General features: G+C 40.0%; 1 protein-coding gene across 3 annotated transcripts in view; it reads right to left on the reverse strand.

The window, feature by feature from the left end:
* The window catches only part of Trps1 (transcriptional repressor GATA binding 1), a 231,654-nt gene extending 208,119 nt beyond the window's left edge, over positions 1 to 23,535 (reverse strand). For 2 of the 3 annotated variants that reach the window (XM_052160705.1, XM_052160700.1), the window contains exon 1: positions 22,380 to 22,750. In XM_052160705.1, coding sequence (XP_052016665.1) covers positions 22,380 to 22,389 — 10 coding nt within the window. In that variant the 5' untranslated portion in view covers positions 22,390 to 22,750. Of the gene's footprint in view, positions 1 to 22,379; positions 22,751 to 23,035 lie in introns of those variants that run through there. The other variant, XM_052160701.1, reaches the window with a different exon arrangement.
* Between the last annotated feature and the right edge of the window lie 1,014 nt (positions 23,536 to 24,549).

Consider the following 24,549-nt stretch of genomic DNA (forward strand, 5'->3'; position numbering starts at 1 on the left):
CGCAGCACCTGCCAGCAAACATTGAGAATTAGCACTTTGGGCTGGGAACACATCTGCTACCAAATTAAATAACAGTTCCACCGGTTTTCTGTAGCTTCCTCCAGAAAGTCTCAGGAAAGATCAGTGGCATTTCTTGTGTCATCACGAAGAAGTATCTGTACCTCTAGTTTGGTTTTTTGAAGGCCTCGATAGCTTTTGCACTCACACTGGTTTTTTAAGTAGACACTATTTCATCCTCGCCCCACTTTGTAGATGCTACTATGACTACCAAATCAAATAACTTCTCTTTACTGTTTTCCTTAAGAAGCGCTAGAGGGATCAGTATTAACAAGCCATTTTATTAACAAAATGCTATGACCCCATAGCATTTACTTCACCTAGGAAAAGAAAGTCCATTCTCAAATATCCTTGGAGAACCACAAGACATTCCAGCCTCCAGAAGCACACTGGCTGTATTCTGACAGCGCTACCACACCGCTGGACTTATAAGACAATGATTAATTCTGAAGAGGAACTGCGTAAGACTGTGGAGAAGAGGAAGAAGTATCATGCAATAGCCACAGAAAGCAAGCCATGAGAGGAAAAGCTTGGCTATCAGAAAGTCATGTGACCTTTTAAAGAAGTTTTGTAACAGCAGAACTAACCACCCTCCCGAAGAAAACCAGAATGATTTCAGAGATCGTCCAAAAACCTAAAACACACCCAAAATCATTCTTTCAAACTTCTGCACAGTTCAGGATAGCCTTGAAAAGAGATTGAAACATAAAGAAATTAATAAACGTAAGGTGTGGGTGATACCTGGAGAAAAGGATGCCCTGGGATTTCTGGAAATATTATGATGTTACACTTTCTTACAAGGCTGAGCTGGTTCACTCCGTATATGCTGTAAATGTGCATTCTAAACTAAAACAGGGCTTTAGAACAGCGGTTCTCAACCTGTAAGTTGTAACCTCTTTGGGGGTTGCATATCAGATATTCTGGATATCGTATATTTACATGATGGTTCATTACAGCAGGAAAATTACAATTATGAAGTAGCAATGCAGAGGTTTTTATGGTGAGGGGCCAAGATGACATGAGGAAGTACGTTAAAGGGTCACAGCATTGACAAGTTTGAGAACCACTGGCTCAGAAGCACCATTTTGAATAGTCTAATGAGCATTTCCATAGTTAATGACATAGAGAAATTAAAAAGATTAGAAACAGATCATTATAATTATTACTATCAGAATAAATACTCATATAGCCCTTTAGCATTCAGCAGGCCTGTTTAGATAAGGTATCTAAATTGTTCTTCCCCTAAAACCTATGTATTATTAGTCAAGTCCACAGGTGGGAAAATTACAAACTTGAGCAGTTAAAGATTTACTCTAAGTCTGACTGTATTCCAACACAGCCACGCCTCAGAAATAAACCCAGCCGCAGTTGCTGGAGTTCGAAGCAAAGCTGGGCATTAGCCTATTCTGGAAAATGGAGCCTCCCAAAGGCAGCACCAGGGTGGCTCAATCTTCCATAGTTTAATTTGCACTCTGCATACCTAGAGATCAAGTAAGCCTTGAAACAGGTCAAGTGCTCAAATTATAGAAAAACGGAAAAACAAAACAAAAGGTTAAAAATATTGTGGTGAGCACAGATGACCACAGAAATAATGAGAATGACGAATCGATGCCTAACACTATGTCTGGCTCCCTTAGCAGAGCAAAGGGATGGCAGGCTCAAGTCTTTCCTATTTGTATACTAGACTGGGTGCTTCTGGTGCTGGCTGCAGGCCCACTATTTAACGGGAGATTATTTAGTTAGGGTGTTTGAGGTCAGAGTACTGCTTATTAGTAACTAATACAGTTGACATTTTATCATAAGGTTATTACGTTCCCTTAAAGGAATTCCTTAAAAAGATTTGCTGTACTAAGTCAGCATGCATACTTAAGGGAACCACAGTGTGCTTTGTATAAAATAATGTCTGTCTTGCGAACCGATCTAGTCTGCCCTGTTTTTTGCTATACCCTTATGATCTGAGTACCTGGGGACAGAGCCAAGATGAGGGGCCGGGAGCCACTTGTTCTATATACGGACTCCAAAGTTGCTCTGGATTACACAGGCCTTCAGAGAAATCTGTCAACTCACATCTGTCAGCTTAAAAACTCTTCAGAGTTGAGATTGATCCCGGAAGTGAACCTGTTGCAGGCTGTAAAGAAAGACCTAAATATCCTGGCTTTCTTTATTATTTTTAATTTTAAAAATAATGAAGGCCTTGGTGTACAACCCTGGTCATTACAAGTTAAACTGGCCACCTCACAGACTGGCATACATATCCATTATTTCCTTTGGCTAATGTCAGGCACTCACACATCTTCAAGGCCAAAAGGAAGGAGTTGGATACAAATTATATGAATCAATAACCTTCAATCTCTGCTAAATACCTGTCTGAGGAAGAACTTCAGGGCAGTTACACTAAAAATAACTGCTGTTCACGATACACTTAATAATATGGAGTTCTAGAAAAGGAGATTAAAAGGAAGGGTGTAAGAAGCATTCCCTTAACAGGAAACAACTTTAAAATAAGGTTGATAATGTAAAGACAAGTAAGCTTGACTAGGAGTTCAGCAACTGTCTTCAAATTCAGACTTTAAAAGACTATAAAGACACAGAACACCAAAAAGTATAGAAGGCTCAGCCACTACTAAACAGTTTCATGTGCTTATAAAGCTACTTAATTATAAGGCACATGGCGATTCGGTGCCTATGACTGTGGGCCTATTTTATTCATAGCTTTCTGACTGAGAACCCTGAGACACAATGCTCCCTTCCAGTTTGTGTGTCCAGTGTCCCCAAATAAAGTTCCACATGAAAAACCCTGGGAAAGCAGGCCGCTCATCAAAGGCTAATCATAGATTGCTTTAACTGATGAAAAACTAGGACTTCGCTTTCTCCACCGTGGCAACTCTTGCGGTTTGCACAGCGATCGCAGGTGAAGAACACGATTTTTAAGATGAGTCACTGTTGATAAACCCATCTCGGGGGCTGGCGGGAGGAAATCCGAGCGCCCCGTCATCCCGGAGGGCGGCGGCAGGAGAGGAAGCGGCAAGGGAGACTGGGAGAAGGCTCGGCCGGGGAGGCCGGGGAGGCCAGCGCGGAACCGGGTGACCTGGCAGGCTGCGCACCAGCTCCCGCAGCGCCGCGCTCCACGCCCACCGCCCTGCACGCGCGAGCGCCGGGGCTCCCCGGCCTGACCCGGTTCCGCAGCCCCGGAGCCGCTGCAGCCCCAGGCCCTCCCGGCCCGCCCCGGCGGCTTCTCCCGGCCGCGCAGCAAAGAAAATGGACCCTGAGGCTTACGGATCCGAGGCTCCCATTTTTCCACTTCGCCTTTAAAAACGGGGAAAGGTACAATATTTTACTCTTGTGTCTAGTTCTGATGGTACTATCCCCGGAGCCACGCTGCGTCTCTCTAACTCTTCCGGAAAAAAAATTAAAATAATAATGATACATAAATGAATGAGTGAATGAATGAATAGAGCCATAAAGCTGGTAACTGATTTGAGGAAATGCTTAGGTCTGAACCAAGCCAAGCTTGCTTTTTGATGTCTTTGTAGCATCCACAAGCCACATCAGAATTCAAGGTTGTGCAGACCCCATTCGGAGCAGTAGTCCCCAAGAGTACAAATACATTAGGAAACACAAAGCAAGATTAACAGGATGGAGCCTGTGCCACCTCCCCATGTCATTTAACAACTTCCTCTTACCAGGGTTTGCTGAGGACAGCCTTTTTACTGTAATGGAGCCAGGAGAGGCAGTTACTTAGGCTTCTGAGTCAGTCAGAGTCAGTCTCTCTCTCTCTCTCTCTCTCTCTCTCTCTCTCTCTCTCTCTCTCTCTGTGTGTGTGTGTGTGTGTGTGTGTGTGTGTGTGTGTTTACTAGAACTGCAGCTATCCTTACAAAAATAGTGTTGTTCCTGGATTACTACTCGACATTTTTAAACATCTTATATATAAAGGTGACAGTTTATCTCCTAACAATGAATTATGGCTTAAGGAATCACAGTGCAACAGCGCAAATATGACAAAGTTGAATGAATACTCAAAAATCCACTGGGTTAAACCAGGCATTGTGGTGCACACCTACACTTCCAGAATTCCTAAGGCTGAGGCAGAAGGATAGGAAACTCAAGGCCTTGGATATATGGTGAGGCCTTACCTCCAGTACGTAAATAGCTATTACTATATGATCCTGCACCTGGAACCTTGTTCATCCGCCAGCAGAGAACAGTTTACAGATTTACAGAGCTAGACTGAGTGCCAATCCTGATGCCACTGGCTACCCTTTGTGGTCTAGATAATGGGTAACTTCCCTAAGTGGTCCCCACTCACTATGGTTACAGGTGGAGACAATACACTTAGCTGACATGGCAACAGCCTTAGTGGGACGCTTCACAATTGTGCAGCATGACCCTCACTTTAAGGTATCCTCTCATGAGAGACAACGCGCCTACACGGTGCCCTTGCCCTTTACGCTCTGCAAGCCTGCCTCACCTAAGGCTAGTGGCTTCTCTCACATTCATCAGTGATGTCTGCCCATCAACCAAGGGCTTTTAGGGCTTGTAACTCATTTCTATGCAAACTGAGTCCGGCCGTTGAGCCTAGTTTTGCCTGCCCTCTGCTCTCTGATTTTCACAGGTGAAAACTAAGTCCAACGCATTTAAGAATGTCCTCCTTCGCATCCTTAAAGGGCACCACACAGCTTTAGCAGACAGGAAACTGGCCCAGCCCGCACGCCGTCCAGCTGGCAAATAGAGGCATCTTCTTGAGCATCCACTCCTACATACACTCTGATAAGGAACACTTAAATGGAGCCAAAACTTACATTTCCTTCCTCTATTTCTGCTTTTAGCAGACATGAGAGCCGCACAGTCGTCTCTGAGATTATGAAGTGGCAATGAAGAGATTGTGTTTTAAAGCCACCAAGACTACAAGCACATCGGGGCTAAATTTTGCCTACTTGCCTTTAACCAAAAATATGTACTCCTCCTTCAGTTGTGGAAAAGTACAGACGATTTAAAAAAAAAAAAAAACAAAACAAAACCCTACTTATTAACCAGAATGTACTTCTCAGTAGAACTCTTTCTACTGTTGCTTATAGGGTATGCAAAGGTACAGGCAGACACACTACTTTCACAAATCCAAATATCTCCTTCAAAGGATCTGTAAAGTCGCTAATAGATAAAAGGTGACATCAGACTAGTATCCTTGAAAAATGCAATTAGCTAAGTCCCCTAGGAAGTTTTGGAATGTTTGGTTTCTAAGGAAGAGGGAGATACACAGGAATGGGGAGCTTACTAGTGAGTCAGTCACAGAAGCACAAGAAACTCACTGGCGCATCCTCTCCAGGAATTCTCTGCCACAAGTGCCCTCTCCACAGGGTTTTGGAAATGTATAATAAAAGTATCACTGAATAATGTTTCCAATGCTGCTTAACATCTAACTGCTGAGTGGAGGCATTTGTTTAATCCAAGGGACTTCCCAATTTTCAGATAAAAGAAATGTTTTAGTTAAAGAATAAATAAAATCACTTAGAAAAGATCCAAGGCCCAGTGTTTACAGAGTAAAAGAGTTCAGTGTGGTTAGTTGGCTTTAAGATGCAACTAAAAGTGATTAGTGAGAATCACATATTCAGAAGTCTTTGATATTCTTATTCCAGCATGAAATCGCTCCCTGAGCTATAATCACTTAACACTTTATTGGTCATTTGTTGGGAAAACGTTGGTATTTTTTTTTTTAAAGCAAAGGGAAGTCCAACATCCCCAATTGCCAAAACTGGGCATTTTAATGTAGTATTAGCTATGGTTTTCCTCGGGCATGAAGAACGTTCCTCATCACTAACCACAGTGGATCGATCTTCTGAGGGTGCAAGTTATCAATGCTCCCTTAGCGTTGAGCCATCGGACCTGTTTACAGGGCACTTTCACTGTGAAAACAACGCAAGACTGGCCTTTAACCACAGGACACAGTATTTGTGCTGAAAAAAAAAAAGAAATAAATGTACACAAGTTCAGTTGCACATATCTGGCCATGTTTGGTAGAGATTGACATCATCACCCTTATTACCTTGAGGAACTATCTTTTATAATCATGCAGCATTGAGTACACCAGTGTGTCAAAGGCGGTGCCAGTAAAATGCAATATGGTCGTCTTGGGTTCTGCTTTTCTCTTATTTGCCAAAGTCTTAGAGCTTCCCTCTACCTCAGTTTTCTAGAACAGTTCTGCTTGGTTATGTATCATTAATCATTAAAATGCAGGATTTGAAAGGACACTATAAAATACAACACGCTAAGCTGTAACTGGTGTTATTATATTTTAGGAACAAAACATCAGGGCAAACTTCAAGCAGAGTCTACTAATTATGTAGCACCATATAATCCTATTACTTTCTGAAACATGACAATCCAATTTCGCAAGTTTCTCAACCCCAGAAAGCCCTATACTTTTCTGGATTAAAAAAAAAAAGGAGAAGAAGAAAAAGGACAAGAAGAAGAAGAAATATTCTTTCTCGAGTTCCCACTTGGTACAACATTTGTAAGAAACTCCTGAGATGATTTGTTCTCCCTTTCTTTGGGTTGACAATGCCAAGAAGATTCTTGGGCTATGCTAAAGCCAGAAATGTAGCCCAGTTCCGGGATGCTTCCCTACAAGACCTCAGGAGAAATGGGGAGAGGATTGCTTTAGGTGGGGCCGCGGATGAAAGGCATAAAGATAGAAGAGCATTAGCAAATGTATTTGAGAATGCCCTGGGACCAGTAAGCACTCTGTTGAGGACAGAATACATGGTGACCTTCAGACAGAACATGTAAATCAAAAGCCTCTGGGAGGACCTGAATGTCAGAGCAGCAGGAGAAACAAGAGGATGAGGAAGTCCTAGAGGAAGCAGGGGTTGATGGCATCCAGAGGCAGGATGGGAATAAGAGGGAAGACTCTGGGATTATTCCCTTCAGATGAAAAGCTGGAAGCATAAACTCCTCAAAGAAAGGAACAGACATTTACAAGGGGAAAAAAAAACTAAGGGCAGACTAGAAGGGTGGCCAAAGCATGCGTGATTCCCTGCTCTGTAAGGCCGAAGAGACACGAGAGGGGATGGCTGGCCAGACAGGCTCATTTGAGCATTGCAATCAGATGGAAAGCCATTGGGGCTTGGCTCCTGTGAAGCCACTGCTGGTGACTTCAGTGCATCGCTGTCACAGAAACAGGGAGGCCTGGCACAGTCTCTCCACTGATTTACAAGAAAAGAGAACCAAATTCGGGCATCCAATATGTTCCCCACTCTCTGCTTATTTTTGTAGGTGGTTCAGTTTATCTTTTATCTGAAAAAAAAAAGGAGAGTCTGGATTCCACATCCGACTTGGAAGCATTGGAATCGATAAATCTCAAAAAGCAACAGTTTTTACTTATATGGACAAGATGAAATTCATGCGCAAGTAAATTAAAAGTACCCTTTCAGTTGAAATGGGATTTTTTTCAAAACTGTTTAACAAGTTATATTCAGTATTTTGTGAGTGCTCCTTTAGACTCCATTCTGCTTAAATCCTAACCTATTTCCCAGCTGCAGGAACCATAGATAACCTACAAAGCTGTACTTAAGACTTTTCTTACATTCTGAAAATGCTCTCTAACCAACTACAACTGGATTATAACCCATTTAACTACCTTCTATAAAACATCTAAGACAGTCTTTGTTCACAAATATGTGTCATGAGAACAAGTATAAAATAGTTTAAAGACTGCCTGAAAATGAATTTGCTTCACTAGGTGAGTGCATTAACATATCTGTGATTTGAGAGAAACAAGAAAGAAAGAAAGAAAGAAAGAAAGAAAGAAAGAAAGAAAGAAAGAAAGAAAGAAAGAAAGAAAGAAAGAAAGAAAGAAAGAAAGAAAGGAAGGAAGGAAGGAAGGAAGGAAGGAAGGAAGGAAGGAAGAAAGAAAGAAAGAAAGAAAGAAAGAAAGAAAGAAAGAAAGAAAGAAAGAAAGAAAGAAGATGCATCCAATGACTTATTGGGAGAGCAGATTGCTTATTGCTTAAGAAAATATAATCACTAGCTATTATATATCCTCAAGTAAAAGATGAAAATGGACGTTTGATATATAGAAGGGGGAATGAATTGGAAAAGCATACTTAAGACAACGTTAAGAAAATCATTAAGAACAACTTGGGAAACAGAGAGATTTACCTATTTTTGCTATAATTGCATCAGGTACATATTGATATTTAATTATGACTTAAAATCAGAGTAAAATGGCAGATTCAACTGTACTGAGATAGTAAATGAAAGCGCAGAAAAACCTGATGGTTTAGTAAAGGCAGAGGAAGGGACTTAGCCTTCAGATGGTGTGATAGCATGCTCACTGGTGCACAAAGGAGGGAGATACTACTTGGGGTGACCGGGTCCACTGTCACAGTGGCACTCCCATTTATTTTAGAACTTCTTTTAAGCCACTCCCTTGTAACATGATTCAAATGAGAATTTCTAACAAGAAAAAAGATGATTGTTTTCCACTAGGAGACTGTTTGTTTTAAAGGAATACCTATAGATAAATTATGTATAAGAGCTTTCACCTGAAAGAAACATCAAGGAGAAAAAGATAACCAAAGCAAAGGAGAAAAAAAAAACAATAATAAAATAATAACCACCTGCCATTTGGCTAAGACACAAGCCGAAGAAGGGCCTTACAGATGGAAGCATCTATCTTCTTAAACCTGCAAGCAAGAGCAAAGAGGGTAGGGACATAGCCCAGACCAGCCTGCAGCCCAGCCAGAGCCATTTCCAGAGCCTGTAAGTTCCTCCTGTCTTCTGCAGTCACTTCTGGAACTGTCAAGATCGCGCCAGGAATGCCAAGTTCAAATTCTCACTTCACAGCATTCAGTATCATCTTTTTCCTAAACGCAGGGCAGGCACACTGCAGCTGAAAGCACTCTGTGTCCAGCTCTGATGAGGGACAAGGTTGTATTTGCCCTTTAAAAGTGCAGTTTTAGTAATAGAAATTAAATCCTAAGCAAAAACAAGAAATTTAAGGTATTGTTATGCCTCATAAGTTTGTTAAGGAAATTGACTTGATTATGATCTAGAAAAAAATCCCATTAATTATATCCATGTTTTAAGTCCAAATCATTGCTAAATATGTAAAATAAATAAATAAAGGAATCCTATCTTTATATTAAATACTTCATTTTACCGTATTTGAAGCTGAAATGTACCTATCATTTGAATGACAGGACTAAGAGAGAAAGCGTTTATTAAAAAGGAGTTTTTGCCCCTTTGTTCTTTTGTTACATTGTTTTGTAAAAGTGCTGTGAACCCTTTCTTAGCCACATTCAAACAAATTAAGCTTATTTTTCAGGCCCAATATCAAAGATACACTACATTAGTATATAAAAATTAAAAGACCTAACTCAAAGGGACCATTGTTTTCCTGGGTTTTAAAATTGTTAAATGCCAAAAGTATTTTAAACTAAAGTGAAAGGTAACAGATTTAATGGGCATGTCATTATTAATTTTTCAGTCCAACTGGATTTTATGTGAACAAATTTAAGGAGGTTCATATCATTAAGGTGTCTAAAATGAACACTATACCTAAATTTTCTGCAGAAACTCTGATATGTGATAACATTATATATATATATATATATAGTATTGCAATAAAGAAAAATATCAATGTATTCATTATATAATCACCAAATTCTGGTTCTATACTAATGACAAACTGAATGGCACTTTGATTCTTTTTCCATACCAATCTGCAGAAGAATCTTAACTATTAAGCAAACTTTCTGAAAAAGCCTGGAAATTGTCTACTGATTTACTTATGATTTTTGTAATGTAAGAAAAACCTGTCATTGATTCTCTAGTCTTTTTTTCCTTTGTAGATCAAGATGTGCGCACAACAGTGGAATAGTAATTTAAGTAGTTTTTAACATCCAGAATAATATAGGACTCCATTATCTTTCTGAATACACATGGATTACGGAACAAAGAAAAAGACAGACCACAGCAGAGTCCTGGGTGACTGACAACCTAAGGAAAGTCAGCCATTGAGCAAAGGACCTTCTCTGCTCAGGGTCCTATTTCTCCATAGGACCATTAGTAAAGATCGCACACACAGACAAGTCCTTACATTCACACATAGTCACTGAAGTCCTCAGTAAACAAGATGGTGAAGATGGTAAAGAGCAGAATCACAGAAAAGGAGAGGTCTGTCAGAGCTTTTTTGCACGCGTGTCACCTTGGGTGACTTAATTCATTGGACCATCAGTTCCCTTTATTAAATGATTTCCCTGTTGTAAATCGATTGAAAAGGTACATTCATTTTGGCCTTGAAATTTAGCCAGTATCTGTAACATATCATACTTTGTCAAAATTAAGTCAGCCTACTATTTCTATGGTGCTTTTCAAATGAGTGAATCCCCCGGGGTTTTTTCTACATAGAAAAATATGAGGGGGAAAAAAAAAGCCTGTAAAACTTTTCACTATCTGTAACTACTGGCTTCAAAATAAATCGAAAAATACTATTCTGACTTCATTATAATAATTCAATTTTAAATTGGGGGTTTCAAAATAACACCCAAAAATATGTTTGGGGAACCTTACAGCATCCTAATTCCTCAACGCTGAGGAGGCCCCATGGGAGAATTCTGGCTAAATTCTTGCATGACATCACAGCAGACAAAAGAGGAGGCGACTGCTTGGAGCTTTCCCATCTCCTCCAGCAGAGACAGGAAGCTACTTCAAAATACACTTCGCTGTGCTCTTTGGGGCCTATTCCTTCTTCCAGGGAGTAGCTTTAGGGATAGTGAGTATAAAACTCCGTGCGTACCTGTTCTCCTAAACAGGGAGAAGTACATCTATTTTAAATGAAAACTTTTTTCTTACATATAAACAGGTCTGTGATTGACCTATAGTGTCAGCCTTATTTACGTGCATAACTATAATGTAAGAATATCCGTCATCATCATCCAGTAGTCAGGAAAAAAAAATACAGGTGCAGAGAGACTTTTCTTTACAATTAAACACCCTCCACACAGACATCTAAAATATGTCACAAGGAACTCTCTGCTCTTTATAGTGGGAATTCTAACCTGATTCACTGACAATGTTTCCTATTTTCCTTTCAAATGTGGAGTTGCAGAAATTGTTCTTAAATAGAATTCGAAGTTGGATAAAGTTTTCCCCCCTCGATGAAAAATTTAATACACAAGTATTAAAATATAACTGATAGTCAAACAAATGTCATGTTCTTTTACACCATTTACAGATTTCAGTTAGCTTTAACGATTAAGTACGTGACTTTTCCAAATCGTTCTTTCCTGAAGTTAAAGTATAAGTGTGACCTGACAGAGGCGATGACTTCTCCCTGTAGTGATTCCTTACAAATGACCAAAGTATCTGCCAGGGAATACCTGAGAAATAAGGTTGCTTGTGTTTAGACTTTTCCTGTGTCAGAGGTTTGAAAAAGATGACATGACAGAAAAAAAAAAAAGACCAAACCCACATAAAAATGAGTGAGTTTGTATTTTACAGGAAAGAACAAAGGATCAGCAATCTAAGAAAACCCAAATACAAAAAAACAAAACAAAGCAAAAGCCCTATAAAGGTTAAATATTTCCTCTCCTGAAGCCTTAAAAGGGAAGGAAAAAAAACCCTTATGTATTTTGAAAGCAATAGACTTGAAGAAAGAGCATTTAAGCAAACATTTATCTAAAACTCAACCCAGAAGGTAAGATGTCAATTTGGTAATAACAACACATTTCGTTTGAAAAATCAGAAACTGTAGAAAGACCAAAATTCAAGCTAACATCCCTGTGATTAACTCTAGGGTTGCTTAGCCAAGAGCAACTTTCTGCACTTAAAACATAAAACTGTCAGTTTCCTCTGCTTGGAGACAAAACACACAAAAAGCAAACACTCAGTGCTATATTTCCTACACATGAAAGACAGAACTAACTGCAGTGATCTCTCAGGCCATGTCTACCTATTCTAACACTCAGACCAGAAAGACTGAAAGTCAGCGGCAAACCCCAAACTTCAGACCCACCTTCGAAGACAGATATTATTCTATTTTATTTTATACCCCCAAACCTTGATGACAATGTAGTCAGTCCCTCACAGTATTGTCCCAGCTCTCTGCGCAAATATGCTAGCAGCTTGCGTTCTGTGTCGCTGACTATTGCTACAATAAACAATTAAAACTCTCAGTAGACCTCCAAGCGCTGGTAAGGTGATAGCTGGCATTCGCCCCTTGGGAATCTAAAACACACTGGTGATCATTTTCAAAGTCCTTCCTCTTCCCTACATCAGTATAACGTACATGGCAAGCATCGTCTGTGATCGAGTGGTCCAGTTCACACTTACAAACCTGGGATGCTGAGGGGGCTAAAAGCGCTAAGTAAAACTACCTTAGTGTTTTTGCCAGGAAATAAAAAGTGGTATTCATAATTTTTTTTATAAATTATATCACAACTCTATTTAATATCATTCGGCATACTTCGTAAACACTTAAATTAAGTGGCAATGACTTGCTCAAGAGCAAACAATAAAATCAAATTATCATTTAGCTGTACGTAAACTTCTATTTCCTAGGCCACTGTCCTTAAAATATGAATATAACAAAGAAATGGAGATTAAAAAAGTCTTCCAGACAGCACATCTGTCCACTAAAGGGGGAAATTCTTAATCCTTTCAAAACTGATAGGAAAAAGGAGAAGGGAGGGGAAAAAAACCAAACTTCCGGTAAAGCATGGTGTAATAATCCAGAGACAGCATGCTTGGTCTCAGGATAATTTTCCTCAGCACCCTAAAGTCAGCAATATGGTGTGGCCCTGCTTGCCCTTCTGAAACCCATCAAGGGGATTTTCAGAAAGGAAGGATTCTGGCTATGCTTTCTAATGCCAAATTAACTTAAAGGATCTTCCAGTCCTGAAGGAAAACAGCACAGTAGCAAAACAGAAGAAACACACAGAGTGCTCTCTGCCAGGGAAACTGTTAAGTGTCATCCCAGGGGAGGTTATCTAAAATTCTCAAGGACCACAGGCTAAGGTCAAAGTTTTCTGTGTCAAAAAAAATTATATATATATATACATATATATGAATAAAAACATATGCTTCAATAATGCCTTACATCATCATAGACTAGATAATGCCCACTCCCCTTACTGTTCAGACAGATTTGTTCTTTAAAGGGAATCAAAAATCTGTAACAGGAAAATGAGGAAACCTGTTTATACTAATATCTACCTCTCATTGTCTATTTCTGATCAAGTCCCACGTCAGTCACACTGTGAAATATTATTCTCAATGACACATGAAAACTTTCAGGGAATAATAGTAAGAGCACACGTATATTTAAATAAATGTCAAATATGAGATAGTGAACGATTCTTGGCATAAAAAGTGCAGAATGTATGCATATAATTAATTGTAAACAAACACAACAAAAAAAGATTAAGACTTCGGCCAAGGCAACGTGCAAGACCATGTGAATAGGTTTATTTATAAAATGTATATATACAATTTTCTTTTTCTTTCTTTTTTTCTTTTTTTTTTTTTACTTTTTGGACTAGTGTTCTCAGTGACGGCTTCCCTCTTTATAGTATATCAGAGTGTTTTTTGGTTTTTTTTAAGCAATGTTTGTTAGAAATAATTAGGGCATTCTTTCAATACAGTAAACTATTGTAAGAAATAGAGCATTTTAAAATAGATTAAAGAGGATAAAGGGTAGGAAAAACAACTGGGCAATAGTAGTAGTGGCAGTAGGTTTCTTACTCTAATTTCCCTACATCTTATATGCAAAGAATGCAATTTTTGTAAAAAGGAAAAAATACTGTTCTGAATTTCTTACTCAGTAGTGTAGAATGTTTTATGTTTACAAGGTAGCTTTACCTAGGTTATTTTCTAGAACTTTCCTATCTCTGCAGAATTAGGGAGCAGAGTTTGCAAAAATCTTTACAGAATATTTGCATCCACTGGTAAACATAATCACTTCTAACCATTCATTTAAAAGTTTAAAACCATATTACAAAAAAAATCATCAAAATAAATAAAGCTGAGGTATAAGGGTCTCAAGTATTTTATTATTACATAAAAACGATTGCAGAAAAATTACTAATCATCTGGAATTTAGAATATTCATTGTAAAAAATTTAGTAGTATGGACAGTGATTAAACTTAAAATATCTGTGATCAGCCTTAACTTCTGTCAACTGAACAACATCATTTAGAAGTACAGTGACCTAGATTCTCTTTCAGAAATCATTAAAAACATCAGAAGTATCAAAGCAGAGACAAGTGACAGCTATTTTTTTAGAACCACTTGTATGTTCAGAACTACTATTGAGAAATAAATGAAGTAATCTTCCAGAGCTAAGATGACATGTGGATCATGACATCACATGAAGTAGAATGTGTTTTTCACCGTTTAAAGTCAATGCCACTTGAACTGAGAACCAGTATTATAACTAATTAACTCTTAAATAGGCTCTGGGTTGCATTAAATAATCAAAAAAGACGTGAGGAAGATTAATGTGATTTTAAAAATATTTAGTTTGATAGAATCAAATATAGTGACTCCTATCACAAAAGCACACAAACATATGCATGTACATGTGTGTACTTAGAATCATTAAGTCGGAGATGAATGTGCTGTGCTAATCCTAGGATATTAAGGGTATCCTTCTGCACACAAACTATATCATGTACTAGAGAAATCTGGTTCCCCAAAGCAACTGTGTCACACATATTTACACTGTTTATAGACATATCTCTAATTCCTAGATGAATGCATGGAATAAATAGTATTGTAATTCACGTGAATGCTCAGGAAGCCATACTTTGAATTACAAAGAACACGTTCTATTATGAACTTTCACTGATGTGTAAACGTCATAGTCTGTCCAAATTCTATAAGTCAAACCAGCTCTGAATGAAAATATTTCCATCCCTCGTTTTCTACACCTATGACACTTTTATGTTTAAATAAGTTATCTGTTGTCCTATATTACTACAATATTCAACTTTTAAAAACAATAATATCAATATTTTTAAAGATTGGAGCATTCACATTAAGGAACATAAATGTCTTCTATTATACTACTCATCATCACAATTATAAGTAAGTAATAGATAAAGGAATCACTGAGATAAATAAGACAACTATGTTCCTTTGAAACTAAAGAAAGAGAAATAAAATCAGAAACTGTGGGCATTAACATTTCTTTCTAGAGATATCAACTATAGCAGGCTTAAAGGGCAGACAATGAATCATCTGTTTACTTAACTGCTGAATAAATGGAATATATGCTAAGTTCTGAACTGACTTTAAAATATTTGGAACATTTTCCAGAGCCTATTTTGACCGTGTCAATTACCTAGTTACCAACGTTGTTGTATTCTGTTGCCTGATGAACTAGGACATCCAGCAACCCTCAAACCAGTATTACAAGCCCAGCAAATAGCATCCCATTTGGGTGACGCACAGAATCCATCACCCTAGGGAAAAACGCATGGGCTCAGAGTACAGAGTCTTTACATGTTCCGTGATATTTCTGCATAACGTTTTAAGCCAATAGAATTGTAAACTGTAAAGTGCCAGCTTATAAAATGATATCTTCAAAAAAAAAAAAAAGCATTGTCACTCTCTACAAAAATGAGACTTTTTAAAAAATGTTCTTGGAACGCTACTTAAAATACACAATGAGAGGGACAGTTTGATTTATAGAATACGGTTTTTTTTTTATCCCCCTCCTTTTGAAATTTCTTAGTAAATTCTGAGTACATCTAAATACTATGGGAATGACTGATTCATTATGTTTAACCGCCACACACACTTCAAACTTCTAACTTTTTAAAAACAAGTCATGTATCTCTTGAAATGATTCCTGTTCTGTTTAAAGCACAGCAGGTCATGATTTAGCACATTAAATTCCACCATCAAGGTGGATCTAAGAATTACATACATAAAATATGGCTCCAAGAACGTGCACACATTGCTGCAATAACTCAAGCCCGGTACAGTTACTGTGGCTGCATCAAGCATCCACAGGCTTTATACTCTAGATTTCCTCTTACACTATAGGCAGCTTCCTAACAACTGCTAAAGAATTTCACAAATCAAAATATGTTACCTTTGTTCAAACAATACTGCTGCTCATTATAGAACAGAAAAGACCATCCTTAATCGCCCAGGAACCAGGATAGTGATAGATGCTCGGAGTAGAGGTGGTGCCGAATGGTTTGAGGCAAAACCGAAACATATTGTTTAAGTAAACCTTAAGGGGAGGGGATCATATGCGCAATTGATGGATTTTTTTTTTGTATCATCTTCCACAAAGCCTCCCCTACCCCTCCCCACCACTCCACAGTAGACAAGCTGCTGATATTCAAAGATTGTGGCCGCAAATGCTTCTCTCTGCCTTTTTTGCTTCTTTCTAAACTTTTCAACTATCCCCAATTTTGAAGCAGCAGACCAACATCTATTAAATTAAAAAATTCATTTCAGACATACCTATGACTTGAAATTTATGCTTGCCAACTCTCTAAAACATGATTAATTGAATAAAAGCTGAATTCAATAAACCTGCACTACCTTGATAGGAACAACACATAGCTCAATTCTGCTACTTTTTCCTGGAAAAAAAAATGTTTAGGCAAAGAAGCTGTTATCAAAGGAGAAATCTGTTGGATGTGAATTAAAGTCTGCAGCTCTCTTAGTAGAATCTGAGGCTGAATAAATTAAATCAAAACTGTCAAGTATCCAAGAAGAGAACACTGCAAGGGTCTGGAGTATGCAGAATATGTTGATAATTATAAATGTTTTAGTGACCAATCTTCCTCTGTGAGGAACCTCATTCCATGGTATCTTACTCCTCAGAAGAGCTCTAGCTATAGAAGGGGTGAAAATAATGAACTCACATGTGAAATCTGGTAGTATTGCAACAATGACTTAAAGCTCAGCAGAAGCTTGCATGAGGAACATCGACACTGAGTTCTGCCCCACAAATGGGAAGGAGGCCCCACTTTTGGGTGGAGTAGCTTTTCCCAAGGAAGGAAATACTAACACAATTTTTTTTCACCCCAGAAAGATTCTGCTCCTTGCCAGCTTCTGAAGTTGGCCCCTGTCAATGAACATGATCAAGGTGTCTCTTAAGCAGATGAAGTTTTATTTGCCTGTGCAAATTCTACGGGAAAGAAAACGATTATTAAAATAAAGTTAAAATACTCTGTGATAAATAAGGTTTACGGGTACCATTTAAATTTTTCAAGGTGAAAAATGAAACACTTCCAGTAGGAACAAGCTGACCCTTGAAGCTCATGCTTTCAATATAAAACTGCATTTTGGGAACATTTCATCTATTTTTTCCTTCCTCTGCACATAAAAATGATTAATGTCACAATTAAACCTCCATATTTTAGGCTTCTGGTAACAGGTGTGGCATTCTCTATATAAACATATTCACTGACCTGTCACCATTGATAACCTTCATTAATTAATCTCGATCGAAACAAAACTTGTTGGGTCTTTTTTTTTCTTTCAAATAGTAAAAAAGTAAAGTAACACAAACACCCATTTCCCCCGCAAACTCCCAAACTGTTTAAATTATAGTAACCTCAAAGGCACCAGCCATCACAGAGAATAACTCAGGAGTTAGGGCAGAGCTCAGCGGAATGGGTTTTAATAACAGATTGAAAAACAAGAATAAAAATAACTGTATCAACGGAGCTTTTCTACCTCAGGCCGCAAGCCCGTTCTTACTTGAACTTTTTTTTTTTCTTTAAAAAAAAATAGCATTTTGGCCACCAAAACCAATGCAGAACATTATTAAAAGTTAAAAGCTACCAATTACTTCTGTCTGTTCTTTTAAAGCAAAGTTTGGCATGACGTCAGTTGGTTTAGAGAAAACAAGTAAGAGAGAGAGAAAGAGCAGGAGAGAAAGTTTCCTACTTGTATAAACTGAACACCAGGGAAGGTGTCTAGCCACTTGTAAAGTATTTACTGCAGGTTTTTAAAGAGCTAGCAACATTTTAAAAATTAAAAGTAATTTTTTTTCCTCTTTTGAATGCAACATGCTGTACGGCCAGCCTTGATGTTTGTATTTCAATTATACCTTGAGTCAAAAACTTATTTCAATGATGCTTCAGATCTGAAGTACACTGATAATTTCATCTTTGTTTTTGGTAGTTGGAACTGTGCTCTGAAGAGGCAAAAAAGAGATGGGATAATAAAAAGAACTGTTGTGCGGCAAAGCTACAATGGTTCCGGTAGCGATTATCTGCAGCAGGCTTCTCTGGACTAGCTTTTAACAATCCAAATAATGTTCAGCATCTTGCGAATTCAGTAAAAGTGTTTCCTTGTGCACCAAGATCTCTTTCCAACCCAAATCATTTTCTCCATTATTATATCCTACAGAGAAACAAATCAAAAGCTTGCCAAATTCACTTCCCAGGGAAACAAGGGTCATAGCTTGATATAAAGACCCCCCCAATGTGGCCATAACTGCACCATTTGAAGTATCGTTAATGAAGGTTATCAATAATAGAATATTTAGTGTAAATACTTTGGACCAACTTCCATTTTAAGATAAAACAGGCTGATCTACATTTTCAACTAAGCATTAGTCAAAAAGCAAATTTTAGCATTTGGGGGGTATTTCAGTAGACTGATCAAAGAGTTTAGAAGACAAGTAATTTTGATAATGTTAAAAGCAACTGCTCAGTTTCTAAAATGCAAATAATAATGTAAAACATGTTACATCTTTTCTATACATGAGCGTAATAAGTATACTTGGAAAAATGATGTTAAATTTCAGCTTGACAAAGTCAAGTGTCTTTATATTATATCTACAAGGGCTCCACTAGATCGCCTAAGTCCTGTTATGACAACACATTGCACTTCTTTCCATATATCTCCAAATAAATTGTAGCTATCCCATAGATGAGCTGTACATGTATGTCTGCATTTGTTATCATTCATTCGTCCATAGCTCAAAAAGTATTAAATAAGGCAGCATAGCAAGAATAATGCTATCAACAATATTAGTAATCATAACAAGAAAAGGAAGAAAGAGAAGTCTGTTACCTGAGAGCGGGACAAGGATGGGCAACAGGAAGCACTCTCATACGACTGCCTGCTCTTTATCAAACTGATTGTAGCTCATGGGCTACAATATTTGAGACGGAACTGTCTGAGTTTATAGTTTTCTGTTCCTGCCAAAAACAGATGCAGGCTACCACACTAGCTGTCCCGAGGAAACTAAATTAAGCAGAGGCAAATACCAAGTGGAAAGTTGTCAGTATGTTGAATGAATGGCTTCATTTTACACACCACAGAATATCTTCATGAGGATATGTTTTAATGGGAGCCAGTCACATTATTTAAAGTTCATCGCTTGTTTCAAAAATAATAATTTCCCTTGAAATCAATTATAGACACCTGTCCACAACTCTCTGAAAGTCTATTTTGTTCTATGTACAATAACACAGTGTTTCGATATTATTGTTTGCTCTCAAAGGATGCATTAAAGTAATAAGAATTTTATATATATAAATTATTATTATTATTATAGAAAATATCAGAAAGCCAGTTATCCATGCTGACACCAATTTCAAATTCAAAATAAAGTTCTAACTCAAAAACAAAGTCTGTTGCAAGGTTAAAATTTTTCAGCGATGTCCCTTTACTTCAAAAAATAGCAGAAGAGTTTACAAAACCTCATACCCTTGCCTTATTTCTTTATAGAAAAAACATATATCTTTAGAAGCCAATAGTGGCTTCTCTCTGTGCATAGGCTCATATGTAGTAGTAGTAGTAGTAGTAATAATAATAATAATAATAATAGCTATGTTAGCAAAAGCACCATTAAATACTAGATCTTAAGAGCTGCATTCCCACAGATGAATTCACATCCCTATTGAGAAGGTTTTCTTATGAATGAAGTTTTCCTTATGTGTGTTACAGAAACCTATACTGAAAATCAACATAAATTCAGGAGTGTTACACAACTTAACAGAGAAGTAAAAATAATGCCAAAACCAACATAAGGGTATATGTAAGTCACTTGTGATTAAATACACACCGATTTGGATGCTAAACTGATTACTATGAGAGTACATAGAAATTTATGTAAAATTCTCCACGTTATTAATAGTCAAAGTGTAGAGCTCTGAATTCCACTCAGGCAGTCTCTTCCGCACATTTAATGCTAGCCTTAACAAAGGACAAGAGCCACCCAGCAGCACAAACACCAACAGATTCTAAAATTCAGAAGTGACAGACTTCTTTCCTAGTTCCTTCCCACCAGTTCTTTGGAGAGCAGCTGACTTAGTTATTATGTATGTAAAAGTGTTCTACACAAATGCAGCTTACCATGCAACAGGCATACTGGGAGACCATGAAAATCAGCTCACCAAAGGTAAATAATATTTTGCCGAGTTCTGATGAGGCTTCCCAATATCTTGCGGTTAGAGAAAAATCACGGCAGGACAGAGGCATTAAGATACCATTTCCTCCTTGGCAGTTTTATTTTCACGGTACTAATATCTAGAAACAATCATCAAACTACATACTCAGAGCTCTGTCTGTTTCACTGACTGGAGATGTCTTTAAACTCAAGGGCATAGATAGCTTTAAGACGAAGTTCTGAAATCTACAGAAGGATACACTTAATGAACATACAAGTTTAACTTGTGAAGTCTGAGCATGCCATGAATAAACTTCGCTCAAAGGTTAAAAAAAAAAAAAAGAAAGAAAAAAAAATCCTCAGAATGTTGGTATCATTTCCAGACTGTCTTGTCAGCATCGAAACTTACAGAAAGCGCCTCATCTTCCCATACAAACCCTGTATTTATTCACAACCCTGTCATACTTGGGGAAAGGAAAAGGGGGGAAAGCCGCATGGTGATTATTTTAGAAGCTTTGCTTTTCTGCACCAGTACTGCCTTAGCTGAGAGAGTCTGGGAGTGAACAGCAGAAGAAACTGCCCAGCACTGAGATTAGAGACTTCCATTCTCATTTACCCACGTCAAGGACCAGATAGCTTTCCTGACAGTCCCTAACATGTTTAACTCCAGCAGTCTTTTCTAAATGATCAACTCTTTCTAAAACATGCAGGGAAGGATCGAGATGCTACAGAGGCTGGTGGGGGTTTGCGCTAAGGAGTTTACAACACTCCGAAGAAGGCTTATCGGAAAATTCTACTTTAGTTTTGTTTTTTGGTTTTTTTTTTTATTAGGCTTGAGTAATCAAATTTAGCCAACTAGGCCTAGAATGATCACTCCTTTGTAATCTTGTCTCAGGCCCTTATCTGTATTTTTGTTTTTGTACTGATTATCTCTTCCAGGCCCTTTCCGGTTCACCTGGAGCGCATACAAAAGTTCAATGAATCGGCCTAACTTGTGTCTGATTTTACTTCTTCGCTCGGCCAGTCTCTCTTCACTTACCTTGTTTAAAATGCTAGCGGTGATTTCCCCAAACCGGATAAAGGATGATTATTCTATCTTAATTTGGATTCATCATTAAATCCATAGCTCTTACTCAAAAAAAAAAAAAAAAAACTTTCAAAAGATCACATCTGAGGCCTAAAAAGATATGGGGAAGTCAGCCAGGTCTTAAAATGTAGTGAGTCCAAGCAGGATTCTCTCTGAAACCCCCATAAGTAAGTCCTCTGGTTCTCTCACTTCAATGGCTTTAGGATCCTAGAGCCATAAAACAGTTAGTGACTTCCCTGGTGAAAGGGGAAACACCACCATCTCAGACAGGTACTCACAGAAAAAGCTCAACCAGCCTCAAAAACAGCTTTACACTTCAAACAGCTCCCACCCTCAAATTATTCACGGGGTCCTATAATCCTGGAGTTATTTGGAGGGATAGAGGTGTTTGCCTTGGCCCTTCAAAGATGGGTTTCAGACTCTACAGCCCAAACAGGAACTAGACAGAAAGCAAAGAGGCTGTCTGCCTGCTTGTCCCACCGCTGTCAGGCGTTTAATCACCAACCCCGTGTCCCCTGACCCGCTCGACACATGGCGCATCAACCGCACCGCAGAGGAAGTCTTCCCCTGCTCAGCCCCTACGGAAGCGCCCTGGCTACAAGGCCCTGCCTCATGGTACCGACAGGGCACGGACCCCTGGGCCCAGACTGCCCTGAGCTGCCCAGAGACGGGTCTACCAGGAGGAGGATGCCACACTCTCTCCCTCCAGCCCAGCTGGGCCTTTAAGGGAAAAAAAGTTTGAAGCCTGGCTCTGCAAACTAAACTCTTCAAAGCCAAAGGCAGTCCATGCTGTTTTACCAGTTTGTGGGCCACTCCAAGACCCCTCTCAGAAACCCTCCCTACCCTCCCAAGTTCACCCAACTTACTACTCTGCATGCCGGTGCCTAGTCTGCTCCCCGTTTGCCAGGAGCCCCCAGAAAACTTGCAGCAGCGGCGGCGGCGGCCCCTCGGGTCCAGCCACCTCCAGATCTTCTGCTGCTCCCGGTAGGAGAGAATTAAAATCAGCCAGCAAGAGACAGCGAGGGGGAGTGGGGCTGGGAGGGGGAGGGGGCACCGGCCTGAAACTTCTTTTTTTGGCAAATCGGGATTTGTTTTTCCTCCTCCCCGGCGGCTGAACTTGACCCTCCTGACTCTGGGGGCTACTGCAGTTTGAAGTCGCTCTGGTTTCCAAGGCTCAGATGCCTTAGACCCAGCAAAGGGAAAAGAGGAATTGGGGGAGTGGGGGGTGTAAGGGGAACAGAAGAGAAGAAAGAAAGAAAGAAATCACACGCGCAAAGGGGGGTGGGGGGGAGGAAGAAAGAAAATGCGTGTGAAACCCGAGAAGCCTGCGCTTGGCTTGCTGCACACTCTCTCCCTCGGCTGTGCTTTTTTTTTTTTTTTCAAAGAAAGTCACTTTTAATTCCCAGGGCTCCCCGCTCGCGATCGCCCACATTTTGCGCACACTCGCGCGGGCGCAGCGCTGGCGGAACGGCGCCCCGGCTGGCTGAGCCCGCGCCCCCCGGCCTGCCCGGCTCCCCCTTACCTGTTGATTAATCGTCAGGAACACCCTCCGCAGCCCGAAAGATGGTGGCGCGGCGGCCAGAGCCATGAACCGTCTTCTGTTGTTTGCAGAGTTGATCTTGGATTATTGGGGGGGGGGGAGAAAAAGGTCTTTCCTGCCTCCCCCCCTTTCCCTTCCCTCCCCCCCCCCCCAGGAAAAAAAAAGAGAGCGCGAGAGAAAGAGAAAGGAAATAGAGCTAGGATGTGCCCGGTGCCGGGTGGGAGAGGGGAGGGGGTGTTGTTGGGGTTTTTTGTTGTTGTTGTTGTTGTTGTTTTAAAAAAAAAAATAGGCAAAGGCGAGAGAGCGATCAGGAGGACGCGAGGTCCGGAGCCACCGAGCAGCAGCGAAAAAGAGGACGCTGGAGATTGCAATGAGATCGGGTCTTTATCAGAAATGTTATCGCTTGTCAGGACCTCACTCTCCGCGCATTACGTCAGTTTCAAGACACCAACACTATTAATATCAAAGGAGCCTTCGCGGAGGAAAGCGCCACCCCAGACCGAGCTCCCTTAAAGAGACAGGCGCGTCCCCGCGCCGCCGCCGCCGCCGCCGCCGCCCCGCCCGGCCCCGAGCACCCGCCGCTGCCGCCGCCGCCCGCGGGACCGGCCGGCCGCACCAGCCCGCGACAACTGGGGACCGCGCGCGGCTCGTCCCGCCCCGCCCCTCCCCCACCGGACGGGCTGGGGGAGGAGGGAGGCAGTGTAGCCCTGGCCGAGGGCCTGGATACCGGGACCTACCTTGGGGGGCGCGGGGGGCAGTGCGTGGCAGGCGAGGCGATGCTGCCCAGATACTGGAGATGCTGTCCTGGAGAATGCCAAGAACTCTCAAAGTGCTTTTTACCTTTCCCTCTAGCTCTCAATTAAAGGACGCAGGATTTGTGTGTTCGTGTGCGCCCCCTCCCCCGCCCTTTATCTGTGGCTGGAAGTCCTAGGATACCTCGGCCGTGGTCAGGATTTCCCAGGCTTTGGATGGTAGGAGGGCTTCAGGAGAACAACTTGAACTCTATCCTGAGTTGGAGAAGTGCGGACTGAGGTTGCTATGGTTTTCTGAGCTGAGAAGCCAGAAACTCAATGGGTGCTTTAAGGGGGTACCACTAAACAGATAAAATGGGGACATTATTCAGCCACTGCCAGGTTAATACCAGTCTTTGGGGTTTTGGATGCAGATAAGGAACACTGAATCAGGCATGACATACTTTTCTTAGCACTTCTCTTGGTAAAAGAAATTACCTCAGCATAAAGTTCATGAAATGAACAGGCTATCTTTCCCTTTAACTTCTAAAGATCAACAATGCATAAAACATTACCAAGACAGGATTCAAAGTATAGGAGGTGTTAAAAACTAAGTAAACATTTCTTGGGCTTTTGGACTTCATTTTCTTCAGTTGGGTGACTTTAAGTGGTATGTTTTTCCTCTAGTGAAAGTCAGCTTAAACTAATTTTGTGCTAAAAGGAGAAACATCCCTCTCTGAACTACAAAATGATTAAAATTAGAAT

Source organism: Apodemus sylvaticus, chromosome 17, assembly GCF_947179515.1.
Source record: "Apodemus sylvaticus chromosome 17, mApoSyl1.1, whole genome shotgun sequence".
NCBI lineage: Eukaryota > Metazoa > Chordata > Mammalia > Rodentia > Muridae > Apodemus > Apodemus sylvaticus.